Consider the following 23,109-nt stretch of genomic DNA (forward strand, 5'->3'; position numbering starts at 1 on the left):
AATCCTTGCTTTGAGCAAGCTTTCAATTTTGTAAAGTAAAGCATATCAGGATCTGTGAATTACAAGACTGGATTTGGCTCCACAAACCCAAGCCAACTAATACTTTAATTAAAAAAAAAAAAAAAAAAAGCCCACAAAGCTTCTCACTACCCCAAAACCTAATATACTCCAGAAACTGAATCTGCACATTCTTTGAGCCATCGTCATGACAGGTAGATGGATCTATTCCTATAGATGGTCTTTTCTAACTTTCCGTGGGAGATAATGCTGCAATGAAGAGCCGTGACAAAGGAAATTGTATTTTAGTCAAAAAATTTAGGACAGATATGTTCAAAACTTCAGATCAGCCATCATATGAAAAAGGTCCAGCTAGTACCATAACCTGTCCCCAGTAGTGGCCAACTAAGGATGTCTGGGGAAGAATATAACAGAAAGGGAACTGCATGTGCTGGTTCCCCTGATATTTTGCCCATTGCTCTGAGCTACTATAATTTTAATTGCTCTGTGTTGTCTTAAAGGTATCTAATTTTCAGAAAATATTGAGTAGTCATTCTTCAGAAATTAAGTCCCTTGTCATTTTAGATTAGAAACCTCAAAGCAAAGGCACATATTCGTTACAAAATTCTAATTCTGTAACATCTTGGCTAATAATTATTTATTCATTTATCTCCAACATACACTGAGGATTTTTCTTTTTTTTTTTTTTCCCTGTTTCATGGAACACACTCTTTGAATCCAGATCATCTATAAACCTTCCTCTGCTCTTCTTGCCACAGACTTGCATTTGCTTCCCAACAAGATCTGTGTTCATATACACTGACATAACCTTTAATCAAATTATTGAATCCTATTTTATTCACAAGACCCTCTGCTTATTTTTTTTTCAATACAAAAAGATGAGAGATAATTGAATTTCTCATTTTTTGCATGCATGCTATTCAACTACTCCTCTGAAAGCAGAATTATTTATCTTTATTACAAGGTTTTCTATACACCTTATAACTACTGTGCCCAAATACTTCAAAAATATGTGATAATTACTTCCATAATTACTGCCTATTGCATAATGCTTTCTAAAGCTAAAACCAAACTGCCAACTAAAAAGAAAGTGACAAAATAATTCCTGTATCTTTGGGCATCAGATTGGAAATCTCCAAAATTTTGCTTTTCAGAGTCAGAAAAATAAATAACATTGAATTTAAACAAAAAGCAAAATACAACATTGACACAATGTTTCTACTTAACTGGCAGACCAGCAAAAGTGTTACAGGTCAAACTAGCCAAATAATCAGCCTAGAAAGAAGTGTGCATTGATAGATAAATTAAATGCTCTCAGGCCCTTTAAGTAAATATCATTTCACTAGGTCTCATAAGAATAGCATAATTCATACCTGAATTCATAATTCATTCATGTATCTATCAACCCAAAAAGCCATAGTGAAGGCTGTGTGTGTGTGCGTGTGAAGTGATAGAAAATTCTGCAGCGGAACAGAGCTCATCTGACAAAAGCTTAGAGGGAGTTGATAATCCACCTCTGAAACTCCCAGAGCCTGAGCGCAGGAGACACTGGAATGGTTAACTGTCTGAGCTGCTCATACTACAGCATTAGATCATGGGGAAAAACTCTGTAGAGGAGACTTAATTTCTGATTTCTTTAAGTTGCAGAGCCAGGGGAATCACTGTTAGCTTGTCTGCTCATGCTGTAGTGAAGCAGAAATCCCTCTCAGATTGAGAGCTCAGGGAGTTTCTTTCCTCAAGGGCGAGAGATGATTCAGGGGAAGCTGCTGGAGGAGTCTACCTGTAAAACAAAGGAGTGGAAGAGAGAAGCAAGGAAGAAGTGATAGAGGACTGGGGATATTTGTGAATAGTTTCTCTAGTTAACTAGTCTCTCCCTGAAACTAATCAGAATGTGGTTTAGATCTTTGCTTGGCAGAGATAGGACATTTCTGCATTTTTAAAACAAAAAAAAAAAATTATATATATATATATATGGCACAGAATAGCACCTTAGAGAGATTCTTCAGCCTATTTCAGTATCTTCCTGTGCACAGGCCTAGCTGTCAGTGAAGCCACAATTTTTGCAAATTTCATAGGAAGAGAAGTAGGGAATATTTCTAGGATGAGACAGTTACAGAACATAACCTAGCATAATTAGTGGCAAGTCCTGAATGCAGTTGTATCATGCATAAATAAACATATTTGTCCAAATTCTCCAGTTTCTCTCTGCCTTCTTATACTTCCAGAATCTTGAAATCTTCTGAGTCAAGCTAGATGCTTTTTAAGAAATTAAAAGTCTTTGGATTTATTAATAGTGTTTTAGAATAGTCTCATTTATTTACATACACATGCACAACAATAAAAAACAAACAAAAAAGACTCAGATCAGAGAGGTGATGCTTTACATTTAGTTTGTGCATAAAAAAATATTATTGGAAATAATTGTTTTCATGAGACTGCTGGAGAGAAGAAAATTCTCAGATTCTTCATTAGGTAAGACTTACTTTTCTCCTCATCTAGAGTAAAGCTCAGATTTATCAAATTATGAAGAGTTTACCATAGTTTTTCTTCAGGAGATTCTTATTAGGTGATGAAAAATTTGTAGCTGTACAAACTGCTTTTCATTAGAAGTTAAGCTGAGAAAAAAAAAAATAGCATAGCATTGTGTTACCGCTCCATCTATGAAAATTGTCCTGATAACCAGTTGTTCTTTTCTCTACTCTAAGCCTGTCCCCTATCACTTTGCTGGAAACTAAAGCTTCACAGTTTCTCCAGTTCTTCGTTGCTCTTAATAAATAAATAAATGCATTATGATAACAGGCATAGCTTGCAATTTCTGGACTGCTCTTAGCAGAAATGTGATAAATATTGCTATGACTGTTCATAGGTAGTAAGTGAATTCCAGTCTTTAGTGGTAGATCTCTGAGTGGAAATTATATAGCTTGATTTTACTAGCAGCATGTTACTTACGTGTGCAAATAGGGTTCCTTTAAAATACATTCTGCACAATTCTGCACAGATATACAAAACTGTGATATCACTGGGACAAGTTCTGGTTTTGTTAAATTTGGCTTTGTAACAGCGTTTCTGGGATCTTTTCCAGCACCCTGCCCTATACGTCTGTATTCTCAAAAGGGGAAGAGAACTATATATTCAATTATCCATGCTCAATTCTCCACATACACGTACCCTTTTTTTTTTTCTTTAAGCTTTGACATGAACGTTTTATTTTGTTGCAGATGCCTTACTTACATAGATAAAGACTCATGGACAGCTTGTAAAAGTATTTGAACAAGTTCAGTGCATTGAATTTTTTTAAACAAGGTTGCTTCCTTGCAGCCACCTTGAATCGGCTGATTTAATGCCCTGATCCAGCGTGTACTGAAGTGAAAGTGAAGACTGCCACTTACTTCAACTTAATTAATGCACTGGATTGGGTCTGAAATTAATTTATACTCTTGTCTAATGGAAACTGTTGAAGGGGTTTATTTTTGACTCTTTTAGCTACAGTTAATAGGTCTGCAGTTTTTATTAGATTTAGTAGGCAAACTACTTATGCAAATGTATCACACAGATTGTTAGTTTTCAAGGGTCTGATGCAAGACCCATTAAAATCAATGTCTGCCCATTTACCTAAATGGACTTTAGAGCAAGCTCTCACACAACTGAGCTAATGCTGCATAATAGTGTGTGGTAACATTATTTCATGCTTTCTGGTGTTGATTTTAATGCCAATGTCTACTAGTCTGAAGTAGAATTCACTGTTAATAGGTGATACATGAATATATGGAGACCTACTCTGCAGGAATCTTGGTATCTGAATAAGGAAGACAGAAAAGAAATGCATATCATGGAGGTCTTGTTTCTCATAATTTAAGTATGTTTGTATGTTTCTGGCTGTGCTAACGACTGTGTAATATGAACATTTATACTATCATTTTATATTACCATTTGGGAAATAGCAGCTACGCTGTTTCCTGTGGCTGGACTCGTGTCACATGTTGAAGCTTGGCATGCAGCCAGGAAGCAGCATCAATACCATGTGCTCAGTCACACTCCATAGATGACAGACAACAGTGCAACAAAGCATCTGTATACAGAAAATGTTCATCAAACATTTCATAAGTATTTCATAAATCCCCATCCCATGAATATGGAATTGTGTTGTTGACCATGAGCACTTCATTCACAGAAGACTTTTCACACTGTAAATCATCCCAAATCATCAGCTCCAAAACTCTATTTAGTGTAACAGATGTTTTGATGATTAACACATTGATATAAAAACATCCCTAAGAGCACCCATTTTATATGACAACAAGGGCATACAGGTATATTCAGCTGCAGTTATTGCACTTCATGAAGCAGTACATACAAAAGTTGGTTCCAGGTTTTTGATTTTTCATGTATCTCAGTGTATTGGGCTTACATGGCAAGGTTTTCAAAGCATGGGGGCTGCAGGGGTGACCTCTGCGAGCAGAGCCCAGTAGCTGCCCCATGTCAGATCAGAGCCAGCTCCAGTCAACTCCAAAAAGGATCCAGTGCTGGCCAGAGATGAACCAGTGAGCCAGGATAGTTGGACCTCAGTGAGAACAGATTGAAGGATGGGGAAATAGAAAAAACAACCAAACAAAAAGAAACTGCTGCTTGAGAGGGGAGTGAGAAGCAGCCCTGCAGCCCCCAAGGTCAGTGCACAAGAAGGGCAGGAGGTGCTCCAGGCAGGCAGCAGCAGTTCCGCTGCGGCCTGTGGAGAGGCCCCTGGTGGAGCAGGCTGTCCCCCTGCAGCCCATGGGTCCCACACGGAGCAGATCTCCACGCTGCAGCCCGTGGAGGAGCCCCCGCTGGAGCAGGTGGATGTGGCCTGGAGGAGGCTGCGGCCCATGGAGAGCCCCTGCAGGAGCAGGCCCCGGGCCGGAGCTGCAGCCCGTGGAGAGGAGCCCCCGCAGGAGCAGGGGGTCTGGGGGGAGCTGCCGCCCGTGGGGGACCCGTGCTGGAGCAGTTTGCTCCTGGGGGATGGACCCCGTGGTACGGAGCCGTGTGGGAGCAGTGCTTGAAGAGCTGCTGCCTGTGGGCAGCCCCCTCAGGATCAGTTCAGGAAGGACAGCATCCCGTGGGAGGGACCCCACATTGGAGCAGGGGCAGAGAGTGACTGTGAAGGAGTGGCAGAAATTAAGTGTTATGGACTGACCGCAGCCCCCATTCCCCTTTTCCCCTGTGCCACTCAAGGAGGGGGGGGGGGAATATGTTTTTAGTTTGCTTTTAATTTCTTGCTCCTTTAGTCTTTTAGTAAGAGACAATAAATTACATTAATCTCCTTGAGTCTGTTTTGCCTGCAATGGTAATTGGTGAGCAATCTCCCTGTCCTTATCTCAACCCTTGAGTGCTTTTTCATTGTATTTTCTCCCCTAGTTCCTTTGAGGAAGGGAAGTGAGGGAGCAGTGTGGTGGAGTTTAGCCAGCCATCAGTGTGAAACCACCACACTCAGCTACCCAATTTCTCTTTGATGTGTGAGGATGCTGGTAGGGTAGCATTTCTTGGTCCTTAAGTTATTACTCACCAAACACAGTTGCATGAGCAATTTTCACAAACGATTTTAGGACCCAACTATAAACTCATAATTAAAATGTCTTTTTATGAAGTACAAGTAGATTTTATATGAACTTTTAAAAAAACTTTAATTTTGATTATTTGCCATGTACAACATAAAAATAAATGTAAAAAAAAAAAAAAGTGCAAAGTAAAAATAAATACATGTTCTGAGCTTGCTACTTAAAAAAATCATGATTTCTTTAGGTATAATGGAACTTCAACAATTTGCTGCTGTTTTCCTGAAGATCTAAATCCAGACTCAGTGTTCAGAAGAGCAGAGGTTATTTTCTCTGAAATTGTTTTTGATTAGTCTGCTTTTCATCTGTGTGCTAATACTGAAAGTATTCCTGAGTATCTCCAGTCCTGGTTTTCCGTGATCATGCAGCTTGGATACAGAAAGCTAAGCTTTTATCCTGTGTTCCTTAGAACATACCACTGTCAGTAGATTTATCTCCAAATCCTTAAACAGCTTCAAATAGACACTGCTTTTTAAAAAGAAACCTGTACAATATCTCTCCCACTTCTGAATGTGGTCTGAAAATTAGAGCCACATAACACTAAGGAGATGAGTGCTGGATTGGGAACATCTTTTCCACACTTGGCGAAAGGTGAGGGAAATATTTTTCTGGCATGCCAGGGTTAGGTAATTGTTGAATCGTATGATTTTAAGTTACTGAAATGCCACAGATGGATAGCCTAATTAGTACTGAAAAAAGAAATTTAGATTCTGTTGTTTACATAACTGTCATATATATCTACAGACTGGATATAGTGCTCAAGTATAGGCTGAAGTTTAAAGTTAGCTTCTAAGGCTGAGCAAGGTGAGTGCAACTCAGGACAGTGAAAGATATTTATTATGAGTCTTTTATTAGTGCCAGCTCATTTTTCCCTGCAAACCATATTGGAGTGTTAACATTTTAGTTCAAATCTTCCCAGCAGCAAGGAAACTGAATGAATATTGCCACTGTTAAGAATGAAACATGTCAACAGCAGATACTGCAACAATGAGCCTAATATAAATGACTACATAGATAGCAGCTTTAAATGCAAGTAATTAGTTTTGCATTAACGATATGTTGCTTATAACTTCTTTTCAGATTGGAATTAGTTAATGATTGTCTAGATTTTTATATTTCCAATTAGTCAGTTTTAACTGTTAGATAAATACTAATTAATGTTTTATAAATTTTAATTTCTTTAAAGCAGACAGTTAATTTATAATTAAGAAAAAATATTGCCTACTTTATGTGAAGAAACTAGATTGAACTCAGGCATACAGTTTTTGCAGATCACAGCAATCATAACAATTTATAGACTGTTATCCAGAGCAATTTTCCTAGTGAATTTGAAACCAAGTAGACAAGAACTAACTGATACGTAATGTGACTTAGTAAACAAGGTGATATTCTTGTGGCCTTCAAGGTATGTTCCCATTTTATTTATGATCCAAAATGATTTTGCTGATTTCAGGATATTGCTTTGGATGTTTATGAATGTACCGAAAACATAAAACAGAGTTAACAAGACCCTTGGTAACCTTACCCCTAATGTAACTTTCAGTGTAAAGACATCTTCACTGCTCTTGGTGAATACTGCACGCTAAAATAATTGGTGTGCAAGTCAGGAAGAATTTGTTTCTGTGCATTATTTTCTAAAAACAATAGGGAATCGTGACAGAAAAAAAAAAACTAATAATCCTCCATTTAAAAAAGCACTCAGGCATTTGCTTAACTACTGAATTTAGTAAGGGGCCATTTACATGCATGTGCACTTTTTTATGACTGAGATCATAAGGCTAAACTGATCAGTGCTACAAAAGCCTGAAGATAGTTTAACACACAAGACCAGATTCGTAACAACACATTCAAGCATTATTGATTTAAGAATAGATTTAAAATTTTATTGCAGAACAAACTCAGGTAAAAACCTACTAGCAAACATATAATAAATATGACAGTTATAGGGAAACAAAGTATGTTAAAAATACTCACAAATGTTCTATAAACGCAATTGTTCCTGCAATAAGTGACCATAGGAAAGGCAAATGTATTAACAGTATAGTTGCAATTTGTTAAGAAATTGTGTGGGGTTAATTTCCACTGTAACAGAACAAGCACAGGCAAATTAAAACTGAACTATGCAGAAGTGCATCACTTAGTGGAACTGACTGCAGCTTAAGTAATTTTCACTTCTTAAATACTTCCTAAGTACTATGACAAAAAGGGTCAGAGGTAACAAAAGAAAAATATAGTTATCTAATATCATAATTCCATTCTTTTTTTTTCAGAGAAAATACAAACTAAGATTATAAAACGATTCATTTTTTGAAAAGATTTGCTAAAACATAGGACCAAAAGTTTGAAAACAAAAAACAAAACAAAAAAATCATTTAAAAATAAATTCAGTGTGTTATTAAAATTTCTATACTTAACTATCTAGAGACAACTTTCATATTCCTTTTGAAGTAGCATAAGTGAAAAGTGAAATTAATTTTTTGAGTAACACATTTATAGAACACATCATGAATGTAATCTTTTTCATCCCTTTTAAAAGTACATGTCTTTAGGGGATTTATGATTTAATTCTGAATTCAAACAAACCAAAAAAATCAGTAGGTTATTATTTTTACTGTGTCAAAATCCATTATTGTTGTTTTATGTGCATATTATGACCAGTGTATGAAATACATCTTTTCTGGCAGCATGAATTTATACTATCAGTATAAAATGATATCAGGAATATTGTATGAAGCTATTCATTTGTGATTATCTGACTAAACATGAAGATAAAGGATTGCTAAGCTTGTAAGGGTCAACGTTAGACAGCAGAGTTTGAGCTCTTCTTCCTTGTAATTGCTTTGCCAGTGACAAGATGGTAAACTAATATTATGTATTCAGTTTATCTGAATATATTAGCAATTCATCTTCGGCCAAAATACTATTGATATTCATGATGCAGTTATTTTAGAAACAGAGCATGTTTCAGCAAAGTTCTCCCACTATAAAACTGCATCCTGGTACCACAGAATATACACAATCCTATGCTGATTGGATTAAAAGTAGCAAAATAATGCAAAAATCCATGTATCTGTAGCATTTGACTTCTGAGGTCAGAGGGCAATGCTTGCACCTTCTCAAGAGATAAGCTAAGACCCACCCATGAACTTTTGCATTTGATCTGCTCTTCTTCAGCATCCTGCTATCTTTTTCAAAGGTGGTGACATAAATTTGTCTTTCCCTTGTTGCTTACGATTATAATATTAATAGTTTCTTTACTCATCTGTCACAAATTGACCTAGAAAAAGATTAAATGCATACAATGAAATTCTAGACTTTTTTTTCCTTTCCCCGCACATCAAAAAAAACAAACCAAAACAACAACAAAAAAGTCAAATTTCTCCCCTGGGAGACACTGGTAGTGTGAAGAACATAAGGTCAGCATAAACAGCTTCTTAGAATTCAGCTTTCACAAATAGTTCTGATGTTTCTGCTGGTAACATTCAGTTGCAGTGATTTTAGTAGGAAGAAAGGGGAGTTTAAATGTCTTCAATTAATTTGTGTAAATGATCACAGAACGTGTTTGTTTGTTTGTTTGTTTGTTTGTTTGTTTCTTTGTTTTCCGGTATTTTTTCCAGTAAGCAAAAATGGAACACTTCTTCCTTTGTCAGTTGTCTGAATAAGTTAAATTTTTAAATTTAAAAATAATTTTATTCTTGTTTTCAGTTGTGCTCTGGCAAGTGTTACCTAGTCATTTATTTGATTTAAATCTCTATCAAGTCAAGCAAAGCTACGGAATCCAAATGATAATAAATTATTTGTAAAAAATCTTTGTTTCTTACTTTGCTGATGGTTCAGACCTTACTATGGATAACAGCTTTGTATGAAATAAGTTCCTTGTTAATCATACATGGTATTTGAATATTTTTTTATCCATTCAATATACAAATAGAGGAAGATCTTGAGGGGTTTCAAGAATATTTTTTAACCTTTTCCTGATACTGGTAAGTTTCCCTAATACTTTGGTATTAACCTTTCTGTACAAACATGGCAGAAGCAATAATGGGATCAAAAGAAATGCTGGATTTGAGCTTTAGAAGCCAAATACTACAACAGCAGCAATGTAGTTAGTATGATGTGACAAATTGTGTGCTTTAATAGTGTTCTCTGCTTAGGTGCTGTGCTTTTATACAAGTTATTTTACTTTTTTAAAAGACTTTATATTCAAAATCAGTTGCCTTCCCAGCAGCACCTATACACTTCTCAGAGGCAATATAGGTGATTACTGAAAGAAGATAACCAATAAATATTCCTTTCTGGGCTTTGTTTTTTCCTTGTAGGACCAGCTGAACCACGGCCTCCAGCTTGCAGCAGTGAACAGTTCACATGTGCATATGTGCAGCAGTGTTTGTCCCTTGATGAAAAATGTAATGGTGTTCAAGACTGTGTGGATGGAAGTGATGAAATGAACTGTCCCACAAGGACCCCTTCCACTGTATCTCCGAACTCCTGCAAAAAAATGGAGTTCCTGTGTCCTTCCAAAGGCTGCATCCCAGCCCTCCTGATATGCGATGGTGTGCCTGATTGCCCCCTTAACGAAGATGAAGTTGGCTGCTGTAAGTTACTTTCATTGCTACAGTTATAGCCATGCTACCACGCTAACTTTCTTTCCTAAAACAGTGACATGAAAAAGAGCAACATGATGTAGTGTAGAATTCGTTATTCCCTAGTCAAGAAAAAACATTGTTTATATTGCCTATAATGCGTTACCTGGAGAGACACTCTACATTTGCGAACAATTTTGTTTATGCTTTCTTATTCCCTGGCTATCGACTTTGACAAATGCTTGAAAATGTTTGCATTGTATTTCTGTTAATAATTGAAAGCATTTCCACTGTTTTCCATAGATCAGTGAGTTGTATTTTCATTGTCTCATCTCTTTACAATATGACAGAGAGATTTCTGCAATTCAGTACCATTCACAGAACTCCTGTTCTTTCAAGGATTTCAAAAGCAAGTCTGTTCATCTAGAGCAGCAATCTGTGCCCTGACCAAGGAGAATGGCCCACAATAAAACACAAGAATAACAGGCTTTCAACTGTAACTATAAAGAGACACCATGAAGTTTCAGATAGACACAAAAGTGAGCATCTGCCCATTTCAAAATGTTTCATTTTTGGCAGATGAACTGAAGCCAAATTGAAAATTCAGTTGGAAGAGACCTTCAAAGACCATCTAGTCCAACTACGTGACCTCTTCAAGGCTAACTGAAAGTTAAAGTACGTTATTGAGGGCATTTTCTAAATGTCTTGAACACTGATAAACATGGGGCATCAACCACCTCTATAGGAAGCCTGTATCAGTGCTTGACCAGATGTTTCATTACAAGAAAGCCAGAATAATTAGCTACATAGTTTTTTACACATAGGAGAGCATTATTTTCTAATCTTTTAATTCTGCAAGTTTTTTTAACTTTTTATTTTTTACCTGATTAGAACTAAAGCAATTAGTAAAATATCAGTTTCCAGTAGGATAGAAATTACAGTTCTTTAATCATTTGGATCAAAACTACTGAATATACGTGCAGGTCAGTACACAAGCAATTTCTTTTAAAAATGCCTCCATATACATAGGATGGGCTTTGCAGCCTATCTGTATACATGGTTTTGTTGGTGAAAAATATGATTTTGTAAGAGGCCTTAAAGTCTGTGTGCCCCAAAAGCATATGGAAATTCTACTTGCCCCAAAGATCAAATACACATCTCTTAATTTATCTTCATTCAATCCTGTTGCCTCCTCAGCCCCTCCTCTACTAGAGACCTCTCTGCTGTATCCCATTACACGTAAATCCCAATGCCAGACCACAGTAGCTAATGTGTGCTTCCAAACAACTGAGATATCATTTCATTGCCTTTGACTTCTAAGCAATGCCCAGAGAAAGAGGGGAAATGAACTCATGGTCTATTCAAAGAACAAAAATTCTCTGTAGTTATAAACCTTGGAATTGTATGTGAGGTGGGAACTCTGTTACATCTGTAATCATATTGCTACTCCAATATTCAGTTTTGATGACACAAACCTGTAAGTTTTGACAATATGAGACGGGAATACAAAAGCAGCAACTTGTGTTTTTCTATGAAGATATTGGTTGCAGGGCAGAGCAAAAAGTAAGTGGTTAGTGGTGGTTTGGAATGGAATCAGTGAAAAGCTGATTACTGTCATGCACTCAGTTCTCCCACCGAAATATATACACTATGAAAGCAGAGCATTTCATCTCTAGCTGTCTACTTTTAACTTGTGAAATGCCATGTAAGATTTTTGATGGGGAAAAGTGAGAGAGAGGAAAAGGAAATAGACTAAGCAGAATTTGTTAAATATTGAAATATTTGCATAATCTATAAAATCATTGAGTGCTGTGCTAGTAACTCCAGCCTATGTGTACTGTAATAATAGACTGTGAGGTTTCTTTTCAGATTTTGTAGAGACCTGAAATTGATTTTTTCTTAACCAGTTATGAACCCAGAGTAGGATTTCAGAAACAGGCTGTGGGTTTTTGTTTTCTTGGTGAAGATCATGTCTTCCTGATAATTTTAGAAAATTTAAATTCAGGAATTACTGACACCTTCCATTGTGTGTATGCCATGTCTCTTAGCAATTTCATTCATTTAAGTGTAACAATAAACGTTCAAAAATGTTCTGACTTCTGATTACAGGAATTCATCTGAGAGATTTATCTTCTACGTCCTGCAAAAATTAAGTATAGCAAAAAGTAGGCCAGCACAAAGAAAAACAAACAAAAATGCTTTAGTCAGATCTCTACTACAACCAACATTTCTACCACAGGAATGCTTTTCTGCATGATTTAGAGATCTATGCAGGCAGAATTTCCTGCAGAGTTTACTCAGCAGTTAAGTTGTACAGTATGAATACCATATTATACCTACTAACATGGTAGACCTTGTTACTAGCTGCTTTTAACAAAAAAAATCTTGGAATTGTTTTCCAGTTATAGATGTTCTTCTTGGCCACCCCTCTTCTCACTGATAACTATGGTGAAGAGCACTTTATCTCACCTATTTAATCTATTTTTTTTAAATTGGTTGATTATAATGGTAAGAGTATAAAATAAATGTATTAACATATGTATATTGCTTTCCACAGGATGCAATAACATCTAACCCAAGTGCTAATAGCAAGGAATAAACAATGATTTCTCAGTTCTCTGTAGTACTCCAATGTACTCTAAAACATATTTGTTGTAGTTCTGTTAAATATTAATTACCTTGTAAATATTAAAAATTATATACCTTCAAGTGGTATATAATACACCAGCCAGAGGATAAGTGTTACTGGACCTGGTGCTTACCAGTGCAGAAGAGCTCATTAGAGAAGTTAAGATTGGAGGCAGTCTGAGCTGTAGTGACTGCTCCCTGGTTGAGTTTGTGATCTCAAGGAATATGGGCCTGATGAAGAACAAAGTCAGGACCCTGAACTTCCGAAGAGTGAAGGCTTCATCAAGGGCAAATTATGCCTGACCAATCTGGCGGCTTTCTATGATGGAGTAACTTCATCAGTTGACAAGGGTAGACCAACTGATGTCACCTACATGGACTTCTGCAAGGCCTTTGACACGTTCCCACATGACATCCTGATCTCCAAATTGGAGACAGATGAATTTGAAATGTGAACAATTCAGTGGATAAGGAATTGGCTTGAAGCTTCACCTAGAGAGTGATGGTCAATGGTTCTATATCCAGGTGGAGGCCAGTGATGAGCGGGGTCCCTCAGGGGTCTGTCTTGGGACTGGTACTGTTTAATATCTCTATCAATGACATAGACAATGGGATCGAGTGCATCCCCAGCAAGTTTGCAGATGACACCAAGTTGGGTGGTGCATTTGGTACGACAGAAGGAGGGGATGCCATCCAAAGGGACCTAGACAAGCTTGAAAAGTGGGCCCATGTGAACCTAACAAGGTTCAACAAGTGCAACTAAGGTTTACTTAAGTGCAAGGTGCTGTACCTGGGCCAGGGAAATCCCAGACAAAAACACAGACTGGGTGGAGAACTCATTGAGAGCGGCCTTGTAGAGAAAGACTTGGGGGTTCTGGTGGATGAAAAGCTCGACATGAGCCAGAAGTCTGCGCTTGCAGCCCAGAAGGCCATCTGCGTCCTGGGTTGCATCAACAGAGTCATGGCCAGCAGGTCAAGGGAGGTAATTGTCCACCTCTAGTTTGCTCTTGTGAGGCCTCACTTGGAGTACTGTGTCCAGGCTTGGTCCTCTAGCACAGGAAGGATGTTGATCTTTAGAATAGGTCCTGAGGAGTGCCACGAAAATGATGAGAGGGCTGGAGCACCTCTCCTATGAAAGAAAGGCTGACAGCTGGGGCTGCTCAGCCTAAAGAAGAGAAGGCTCCAGGGTGACCTTATTGCAGCTTTTCAGTACTTAGAGGGGGCTTATAAAAAGATGGAAGCAACTTTTTGCTCAGTCAATGACAGGACAGGGGGGAATGGTTTTAAAATAAAAGTGGGGGAGATTTAAATTAGAGGTTAGGAGGGAATTCTTTACTCAGAGCGTGGTGAGGCACTGGCACAGGCTGCCCAGAGAAGCTGTGGATGCCCCATCCCTGGAGGTGTTCAAGACTAGTTTGGACAAGGCCCTGGCAACCTGGTATAGTGGAAGTTGTTCCTGCATATGGCAGGGGGTTTGGAACTAGATGATCTTTAAGGTCCCTTCCAACCCAAACCATTCTATGGTAAGTGGACCCTGAGATTTTTATCCTTTTGAGAGTTTTAATTTAGACTGGAAAACTGATATATAGGTGAAAATATATTTTCACTTTAATATCTTCACTGTTATTAATGTCTTTAATATCTTTATCCCAAAAGCACTTGAAGGCCTTTCACAAAAGTAAAGAATAATTAGTAGGAGAAATTTGAGGCTACTTGCAACTGTTTTAACAGTAATCAATATTAATTTTAGTTTTAATGCAATGAGAGAAATAACATCTTTAAACTGTGTTCTTAACATTACTTACCTCTGCACCAATAATTTAGTGTTATTGTCCTTTTTCTCTTAAATGCTGGATCTGTACAAGGCATTGAGCAGTCAGATCCATTGTTATGAAGTTTCCCTCTGTAAGTGGTATAAAAACCTCAGTGCAATAAGCTTGTTCGGGCTAAAGGGATACATCAAGACCACCTTGATGATCAACAGTTATAAATGGACCAAAAATAATTAGTATTTCTTCTATCTGATCTTCAAGTATGAGTCCATCAGCCAGCCCAGGACTGGGGGAATTAAAAAAGTGTCAAAAAGAATGACACTTCTTACCACAACCCTCAATGCAAGTAAAAGCTCAGGAACTGAATCTCTGTGTAAGTCATAATATATATGACAAAACATAAACAGTACTTTATATCCACATTAGTGGTCTCCTCAAAATATGTGTGCAGGCATACAAGATCTAAAGCACACACAAAGAATTGTTGAGTTAAATATGCTTTATGTCAAATTTCCAACTTTGTTTCTGTTGAAGCTCTAGTCTGAACATGCAATTATATTTACTGACTGGGTATTTTTGTGCAAATGAACACTTAGAAAAGTAGTTCAAATACCATTGGAACATCATCCCCCAAATTGCAAAGATTGTCAAGGATTTGGATCTGATTGCATATAAAGTAAATATGAAATTATTATTTGGTTAGGAAAGTGCAACAGAGGGCATGGGACTGCCAGTTACATTCTGGAAAGCTGACAAGATCCTGAGATAGATGGTAGGATATGCTACAAGTGTGGATCATGGAAAGCACCACATAAGTGGAGTGATGCTGTAATTTGTTGTTTTTTTTTTTTTTTCTGTCTGCCAAGACCTATTTGGCGAGACTGAGTGGTCAAGGGAATAGAGAGCAGACAAGAGTGAGGGAATAGGGAACAGAGAGCAGACAGTGAGGGAATAGTTACACAACAGAATCTACATCACATTCATAACAGAAGGGACCGGAAAAATGTGATATCCATGAGTAAGTGACAAAGTGTGGACTCCACTTAGTAAGGGATGTATTTGCCATTGTAAAAGAGAGAGCTTTCATTTGGACCTGTGCTAGAAAAGGAAATAATAGTTGTTGTTGTTGTTTTTATCCTGCTGTCACCAGCAGCAAATTCCCTCTTCTCTATTATGACTTCTCCAGTTGTAGAACATTGTTGTGATTGTTTAAAATCAGCCAAAACTTTTAAGTTCTTAAAAGATGAATGAAAATTGGAAACAAAATTTAATAGTCTTCTACAGATTTTTCTTTGAGCTGGTGCTTAGGGACATGGTTTAGTGGGTGACATTGGTAGTAGGGTGATGTTTGGACCAGATGATCTTGAATTGATTCTATGATTCTATGAAATGGTCAGTACACATAATTAAAAGGTTTGATCCCACAAACCCTTAATCAGATGAGCAATTTCATAATTCTGTAAGAATATCAAAACTGACAAGAACAGGAAGGATTTAACTCCACTGTTGCAGTCTAAAATTGAACTGCAGCATTTTAAGCGTAGCTTACTCTTGTAGTGTATATAGGCCAGTGATTTATATTATATCTAAGGGTGGAACAGATATATCCTATAGCACAAGAGCCTGGCTGTTCAAGCTGGGTTGCTCATTGCTGTATAAAGTGGCTCTTGAACCCAGGAGTAGGAAAGTAGTATGAAATTTAGATTTGGCACTGGGGTATTGTTAATATTTCTAGATTCTTTCTCTCCTTCTAACCAAAGTTAATGTGAATACATCTAACTTTAATGGAGTCAGAGTTCCCTCTGATTTGTATTAGTTTTATGGTGAAAGATTTCAGCTCATATTACCTAAACAAAAGCATTTAAAAGTAATACTTTAAGGCAGCATTGTGTTAGATAAAATGACAAAACAATGCTATACAGGATGATGCAGGACCATTGGGTATTTCCTGTAGACCAGTGAGTCAGTAATAAATCAGTACCCGGAGGCTTACACGATTCCCATCAAGATTTCCCCTTCATAATTCTTCTGCAAAAATTTAGAAAAGACAACTGAATGCCCAAGAATAATAAAGGTGTGCAAGTTCCATTTTTTAGTATAATATTTTTCTGCTTTTTATACATTAAATATATCTCAGTATTTGGTTTCTTGTATTAGGAGGAAACTATACTAAGTCAATTTTTTGTTTTGTGTTTAAAAATTAACTTCATAATTTTAAAACTAGATTATGCCTGGGAGTTGACTATGTTGTGTGATAAGTTTCTTACGGGTTTTCATTGGCATTTTGCATCTTGTTCTGTCAATGTTTTAAGTAAATATGCCCCCCTCTCTTTCACAAATACAACATGGGAAAAAACAGCATCTGTATTCTGTGTTTACCTATTTATCTACTCAATAATAAAGCTGTATGACTTTAAAGACGAAAGCTTTTAAAGGTCATGTGGACCCAAGATTATAAACTATAGTACAAATAAAGTTTTCTGATAGCTTTTTAACAATGAGAAAAGGGAATATATCTGACAATAACTGTCATGTTACTTTTCCTTCCAGCCCTTACAGGTTGTTTCAATGGTTCTTTGTTATGCGCGTCAACTAATCGATGCATAGCAGTCTCCCAGCGTTGTGATGGCATTGCAGACTGCATTGATTTCAGTCTTGATGAGTCCAGCTGTTCAGGTACTTAGTTTTCCATAAAAATGTCATTAGCAACACAAAAATACAGTGGTTTATTAATGAAACCAGAGGCAGCCCACAAACTAGACTGAATTCCCTCTGTTAACCAGTTTACATCAGGCATGAATTTGCCTGATGAACATGTCAAACAGAGTAATAGTGAGAAAAAGATGGAAAATAATATGCTTAGTTAACATGTGCACAACGGGCTTTTCTTTAGCTATAAACACATTGTTTAAAAAAATAAAAAAAAGGTCTCTGTAATATGCTACTACTAAATGCTACTACTAAAGCACTCTTGATTTTAGCTATTTGAATAACCCACCTAAGTAAGATCAGCATTTCTGAGTTATTGGAACAAAAGTTGCCCAGAAGTTAGTTATGTCTTTGCTATATATGTGGGGGTGTGGGGGGGGTGTTCTTGAATATGAGAGAAAACATCATGTTTTAACAGCAAAATCTAACAATTTCACAATGCCGAGAGAATATGTACTTGTTAAATATGATTGATAAAGAATATTGTAAGTGAAAAGGAATGTATTCAGAAATTAGCTCAATGTAGAAGAATACAGAACGTAAACTCATAGACTTGCATGACAGTAAATTACAAACCTTCCACTTTTTTTTTTTTTTCAGACAGCATATCTTTTAAGTAATTGGCTTTCCAACATTTCTTAAAGCTGCAGGTGTCCACAATGAAGAGACTATATTTATTTGTCTCAGCAAATGATTTTATGTGGCATATACCCAAAAGTCAAAGAATTAGACTTAATTTAATGTATTACATTTGCTTTTATTATGCATAAATATCATATGAAAGCATAGAAGAATATATACTGTTCTGCTGTGATTACACATTGTTTTAGTATTTGAGGGCAAAAAGTGAAAATACAACTTGACAGTCATTAATTTAACAGGAAAAAATATTTGTATTTTACCAGTTACTGTAAACAAAAACAACAACAACAAAAAAAAGTGGATTCATTTTTTTCATTTTCATTTGGAGTTTTTCTCACTGTGGAGGAGTAAAACTAAACTTCTGTACAGCTACAAGTGCAGAGCACACCACTGTATGGGCTGCTGCAAGGAAAGTTAACATCACAGACAGACCCAGTACCAGAGCTAAGCCTGACAACATGGAATATGTGAAGAGATGTCAAAAGCTGAAAACAGTATATGAGTGACATCTCCCTCTACTTAAACACTTTGCTCTTTGCAGGACTGATGTTGTGGGTTAACTTCAGCAGGCAGCTAAACCCCACACAGTAGCTCGCTCATCCCCTGCAGTGGGATAGAGAAGAGAATTGGTAGGGCAAAAGTGAGAAAACTCATGAGATAAAGTTCAGTAACTATAAATAAATAAATAAAAGCAAGTGATGTGAAAGCTTATCACCAGCTGACTGATGCTTAAACAATCCCAGAGCACTGGCAGTGCCTGCAAAACAACACCCAGTTTTACTGGTGACATCATAAGGTATGGAACATCTCCCTGGTCAATTCATGTCAGCTGTCTTGGCTGTGTTCCCTCCCAGCTTCTTGTCTACCCCCAGCCTACTCACTGTGGGGGCAGAGTGAGAAACAGAGTAAGACTTGATGTAAGCATTGTTCAGCAATAGTTAAAACTTCAGTGTGTTATCAACACCGTTTTGGCTACAAATCAGAAACATAACACCATACAGGTATCTATGTAGAAAACTACCTCTAGACCCAGTATAAAACATTTCTCTAGATTTTACAAGATTGTAATTCTATGTATGTTAAAATTCTTGGCATCATTAATTAGAAAGTTGGTGATAACTGGTAAACAATAAGCATCTGTTCTTTTGTCACACTTGCATTTAAACTAACTAATAGTGTTAATAAATATAAGTTCTGTCTTTGTGGGGTCTTACATATATTCATATTTTTGTCTGAAAATGCAATAAGTGACAAAAGCTTCATTTCTGAAATCAGATGAAACTACAACTTGAGAATAATTAGAAGCCTGTTCAAGTGAAGCACCAGGTTTTCTTTAAGCTCAAGAGTCATGCATAGATATTAATGTATTTATATTTGACACTGTTATCACCAAATCAAAGACTAAAGGAAGAGTTTTCAGATGAGCTGAGCACCCAAAATGGCAGGTGTGAACATTCTACTATTTTGAAAATCAGACAATGATAAATATAATAATGGGGGTGGTGCTGGGGTGAGATGGGGAATTACATCAAAGTTTTTACTTTTGTTTGTAGTTTGTCCTGAAGAATACTGCAAAAATGGAGGAACCTGCATCATCAAAGATGACGTTCCTTTATGCCAGTAAGTTTCATGGGGGATTGATTTGCAGTTCAGATTGGGGAAAGGAACTGTTGAAAGAGTGGATTTGTTTGGTTTTTTTTTGTTTGTTTTTTCCTATGGACTGAAATGACACTCAGTAGAAATGTATTTTTAAATGTCTCCATGCCTAACATACATTTATTTACAGTTGCTGAATGAAATAGTATTTTGAGAAGAATGTTACTTATTGAATAGAATTTTCTGTAACTTTCATCTATCTTTACATGGGAGAACCTGTTTGCCTGACACCCTTCTTTGTCTCATGCTTCACAACGTTTAACAATGTGTATTTCTATGAAAATGGATATATTATATACAGCAGGCATTGTGTCCCTCAGATGAGATTTATAACAGGCCATATTCTTGTCTTTGCTTGAACTTGTACTGTATTTCTGTTATAATGTTATTTTTTGAATATCTTGGTAGAGAGAAGGTAATTTTTTTTTATTATTTTTTTTTACTTATGCTAAACAAAGGGTTAAATATATGCTTGTATTTTTTCTGGAAATGTTCTATGTTGAAAAAAAAATACAGTTCTGTTGTGGAATGTAAGAGTCACTAGAAAGTGTCTTGAGATATCTGACAGTTTTCATTTACACAACGTATCAGTCTGTTTCCCACTGGGAAATTACAGGAGGCTCTTAAAGTGCAAGGAAAACAATGTTGTTCTTTATCACAGTTTTGTTCTTCATGTATTTTAATGGATCTTGCCAAAGGGTTTGCCAAATTACTAAAAAAGTGACTGTCTTATCAGAGTATCTGTCTTAGTCATGACCAGACATTGAGGTTTGTCTCTTAGTCTCTAGGTAACTCACATTAATAAGCCTACTGACAAAACTTCAGTTATTGAAGAACCTGTATCTTTTCATGAGAGATGTAGCCATTGCTGATTGACAAAATGTTATAAATAACATATTCAGAAAATACAGGCACTTTCATACATGATGCAGAGACTTTCATATATGAATACTTTGATTTAACTCCCAGAAAACATTGTTAATTATACACAGATTTCCAAAACAATGTCCAGTAGTATAGCATAGAGAATGGCCTCTGCCATCTTGGAATTTCGTCAAGATGGCTGTTTCAAAACTTCCTGGTACACAGAGAGAAAGAGGAATGAAAACATGGGGGAGGTTGCAGATAACATGGAATAGATAACCAGAGGAAAAAGAGGGACTGGGAAACCTGTGGTGGTTTTACCCTACTGGGCAGTTGAACAACCGTGCTCTCAATCCCCCCCTCCCAAAGGAACTGTGTGAGAAAATACAGTGAGAAAGGGCTCAAGGGCTGGGATACGTACAGGGAGATCGCTCACCAATTACCATCATGGGCAAAACAAACCCAACATAGATTAATGTAGTTTATTGCCTACTACTAACGAGTTAGAACAGGGAGAAATTAAAAGCAACCAAAAAACACCTTCCTCTCTCCCTCCACCCTCTTCTACCTCCTTCCCCCAAGTAGCACAGGGGAATGGGAAATGGGGGTTGCACTCACTCTGTAACGCTTTGTCACTGTCTGCCTCTGCTCCACGTGGGGTCCCTCCTACAGGATGCCGTCATTCCCCAGCTAATCCTGCAAGGGCTTCCCACAGGCAGCAGCTCTTCAAGAACTGCTCCAGATATAGGTCTGTACCATGGGGTCCATCCGTCAGGAGCACACTGCTCCAGCACGGGTCCCCCACAAGTGGCAGCTCCCCCCAGGCCCCCTGCTCCTGCGTGGGCTCCTCTCCACGGGCTGCAGCTCCGGCCTGGGGCCTGCTCCTGCGGGGGCTCTCCATGGGCTGCAGCCTCGTCCAGGCCACATCCACCTGCTCCAGCGGGGGCTCCTCCACGGGCTGCAGCATGGAGATCTGCTCCATGTGGGACCCATGGGCTGCAGGGGGACAGCCTGCTCCACCAGGGGCCTCTCCACAGGCCGCAGGGGAACTTGTGCTGCATGCCTGGAGCACCTCCTGCCCTTCTTCTGCACTGACCTAAGGTGTCTGCAGGGCTGGTTCTCACTCCTCGCTCTCCTAGCTGCTGCTACGCTGCAGTTTTTTCCCCTTTCTTGAATCTGCTCTCACAGAGGCACAACCAACATCACTCACTGGCTCAACTCTAGCCAGAAGTGGTTCCTTTTTGGTGTCAGTTGAAACTAGTCCTTATCATGGGGCAGTCCTGCCAGCTGCTCTTACAGAGGCCACTCCTGAAGCCCCCTTGTTTCCAAAACTTTGCCACATAAACCAAATACAGTACCAATCAAAACTTTACAGTGTTTTGAAGGAATTAAGCATATATATAACAGGAGAGTTAGCTTTTTCTGGAATAAGCTTCTGTATGATATTTGAAACCCCCACATCTCCATTATGGAAAGAAAAAAATGAACAAAAATGTATCTTGAATACAGAAATGTAGAAGTACTCCAGTTTTTGTTTCCTAAGGGCAGGGGAAGGGGGTTGGGGTTTGGAGGGGGGCGGTGGAGTAAAACCTATAAATTAAAGCAGAATTAGTTTGTACTCAGGTCTTGGATTACACCTCCTGAAAAAAAAAATAATATATATATATATATTATATATAAAATAAATAAAAATTAAACAGGATGACAGAATTGTGTGGAGATTTCTTCTCTGGAGCAACTGTTGCTCTAGACTGCAGGCTAGATCAGGAGAAAAAAAAAAAAAGAATAAAAAGAATAAAAAGGCAGGAAGCCTGTGGGACAGCAAGGAGAATCCTGAAGAGAGCAGAGTGCAGAAGATAATGCCCTGACTCAGAAGTGACAGAGCCTTCCTAGATACCCAGTTGTAACTGTGGAGATAAAGTGACCCTAAAAGTCACTGAATTTGACTAAAATGAACAGGCCTTACTCTTCGGTAACACAGAGAGCAAGATCTTGTGTTAGCATGTCCTTCTGTTTCTATTTTGCATACACAATGAATTCTGGTCTTCAGCTACTTGAGATACTTTTGTTCTAGTTCCTGTTAAATAAAACCTGGCTCTGGAAATAAAAACTTCCTTTGGCCTTCTCTGAGGAACTTGGTTTAACAAAATAAAGCCTGGTCAGATTGCAAAGTTTTGGCTGATTCAAGGTTCCATCATGGTCCTATGAAAACCCAAATCCCTGTTGATCTTATCTTAATCTGAGGTACTTTGATTGAAAAAATGCAGTCTCTGGAAAGCATTTTTATTGGTGACAAGGGGTTTTTGTTTTGTTTTGTTTTGTTTTTCTGTGTTTTTAATGCAACGTGGTTGAAGTAGTTAGCTGTATACATTCCTCCAAATAGCTTGATATGTCAGCAGGGAAACAGAATGAATTTGCAGTAGCTGCTTAAGCAAAGCAAATAAACCATTTAAAGAGATTGAGTTGATAGTAGATTATATATATGCATATATGAGATTTTGTACATTTATTACTTCTTCTTAGGTGCTTTTGGTGCTGTATAACTTTATATAAATTCTCCACTGTTGCTTAGATATATAACATGAATACTAAGGATGTCAACCTGACTTCAGCAGCTTGTAACTAAGAGGGTTCAGTAAAAGGTAGAAAGTG

The 23,109-nt window shown here is 37.6% G+C and overlaps 1 protein-coding gene and 1 long non-coding RNA gene across 3 annotated transcripts in view; one reads left to right on the forward strand and one right to left on the reverse strand.

The window, feature by feature from the left end:
- Positions 1–23,109, forward strand: part of MALRD1 (MAM and LDL receptor class A domain containing 1) — a 266,757-nt gene that overhangs the window by 199,090 nt on the left and 44,558 nt on the right. Inside the window, exons 33-35 of the mRNA XM_083826051.1 lie at positions 9,923–10,198; positions 17,137–17,262; positions 19,491–19,557. Of these exons, the coding sequence (XP_083682177.1) occupies positions 9,923–10,198; positions 17,137–17,262; positions 19,491–19,557 (469 nt within the window). The remainder of the gene's footprint in view (positions 1–9,922; positions 10,199–17,136; positions 17,263–19,490; positions 19,558–23,109) is intronic.
- The window catches only part of LOC310895154, a 66,322-nt gene that overhangs the window by 32,905 nt on the left and 10,308 nt on the right, over positions 1–23,109 (reverse strand). The gene's annotated exons all lie outside the window — the stretch shown is intronic.

This window comes from Anser anser (genome assembly GCF_964211835.1).
Source record: "Anser anser genome assembly, chromosome: 2".
Taxonomy (NCBI): domain Eukaryota; kingdom Metazoa; phylum Chordata; class Aves; order Anseriformes; family Anatidae; genus Anser; species Anser anser.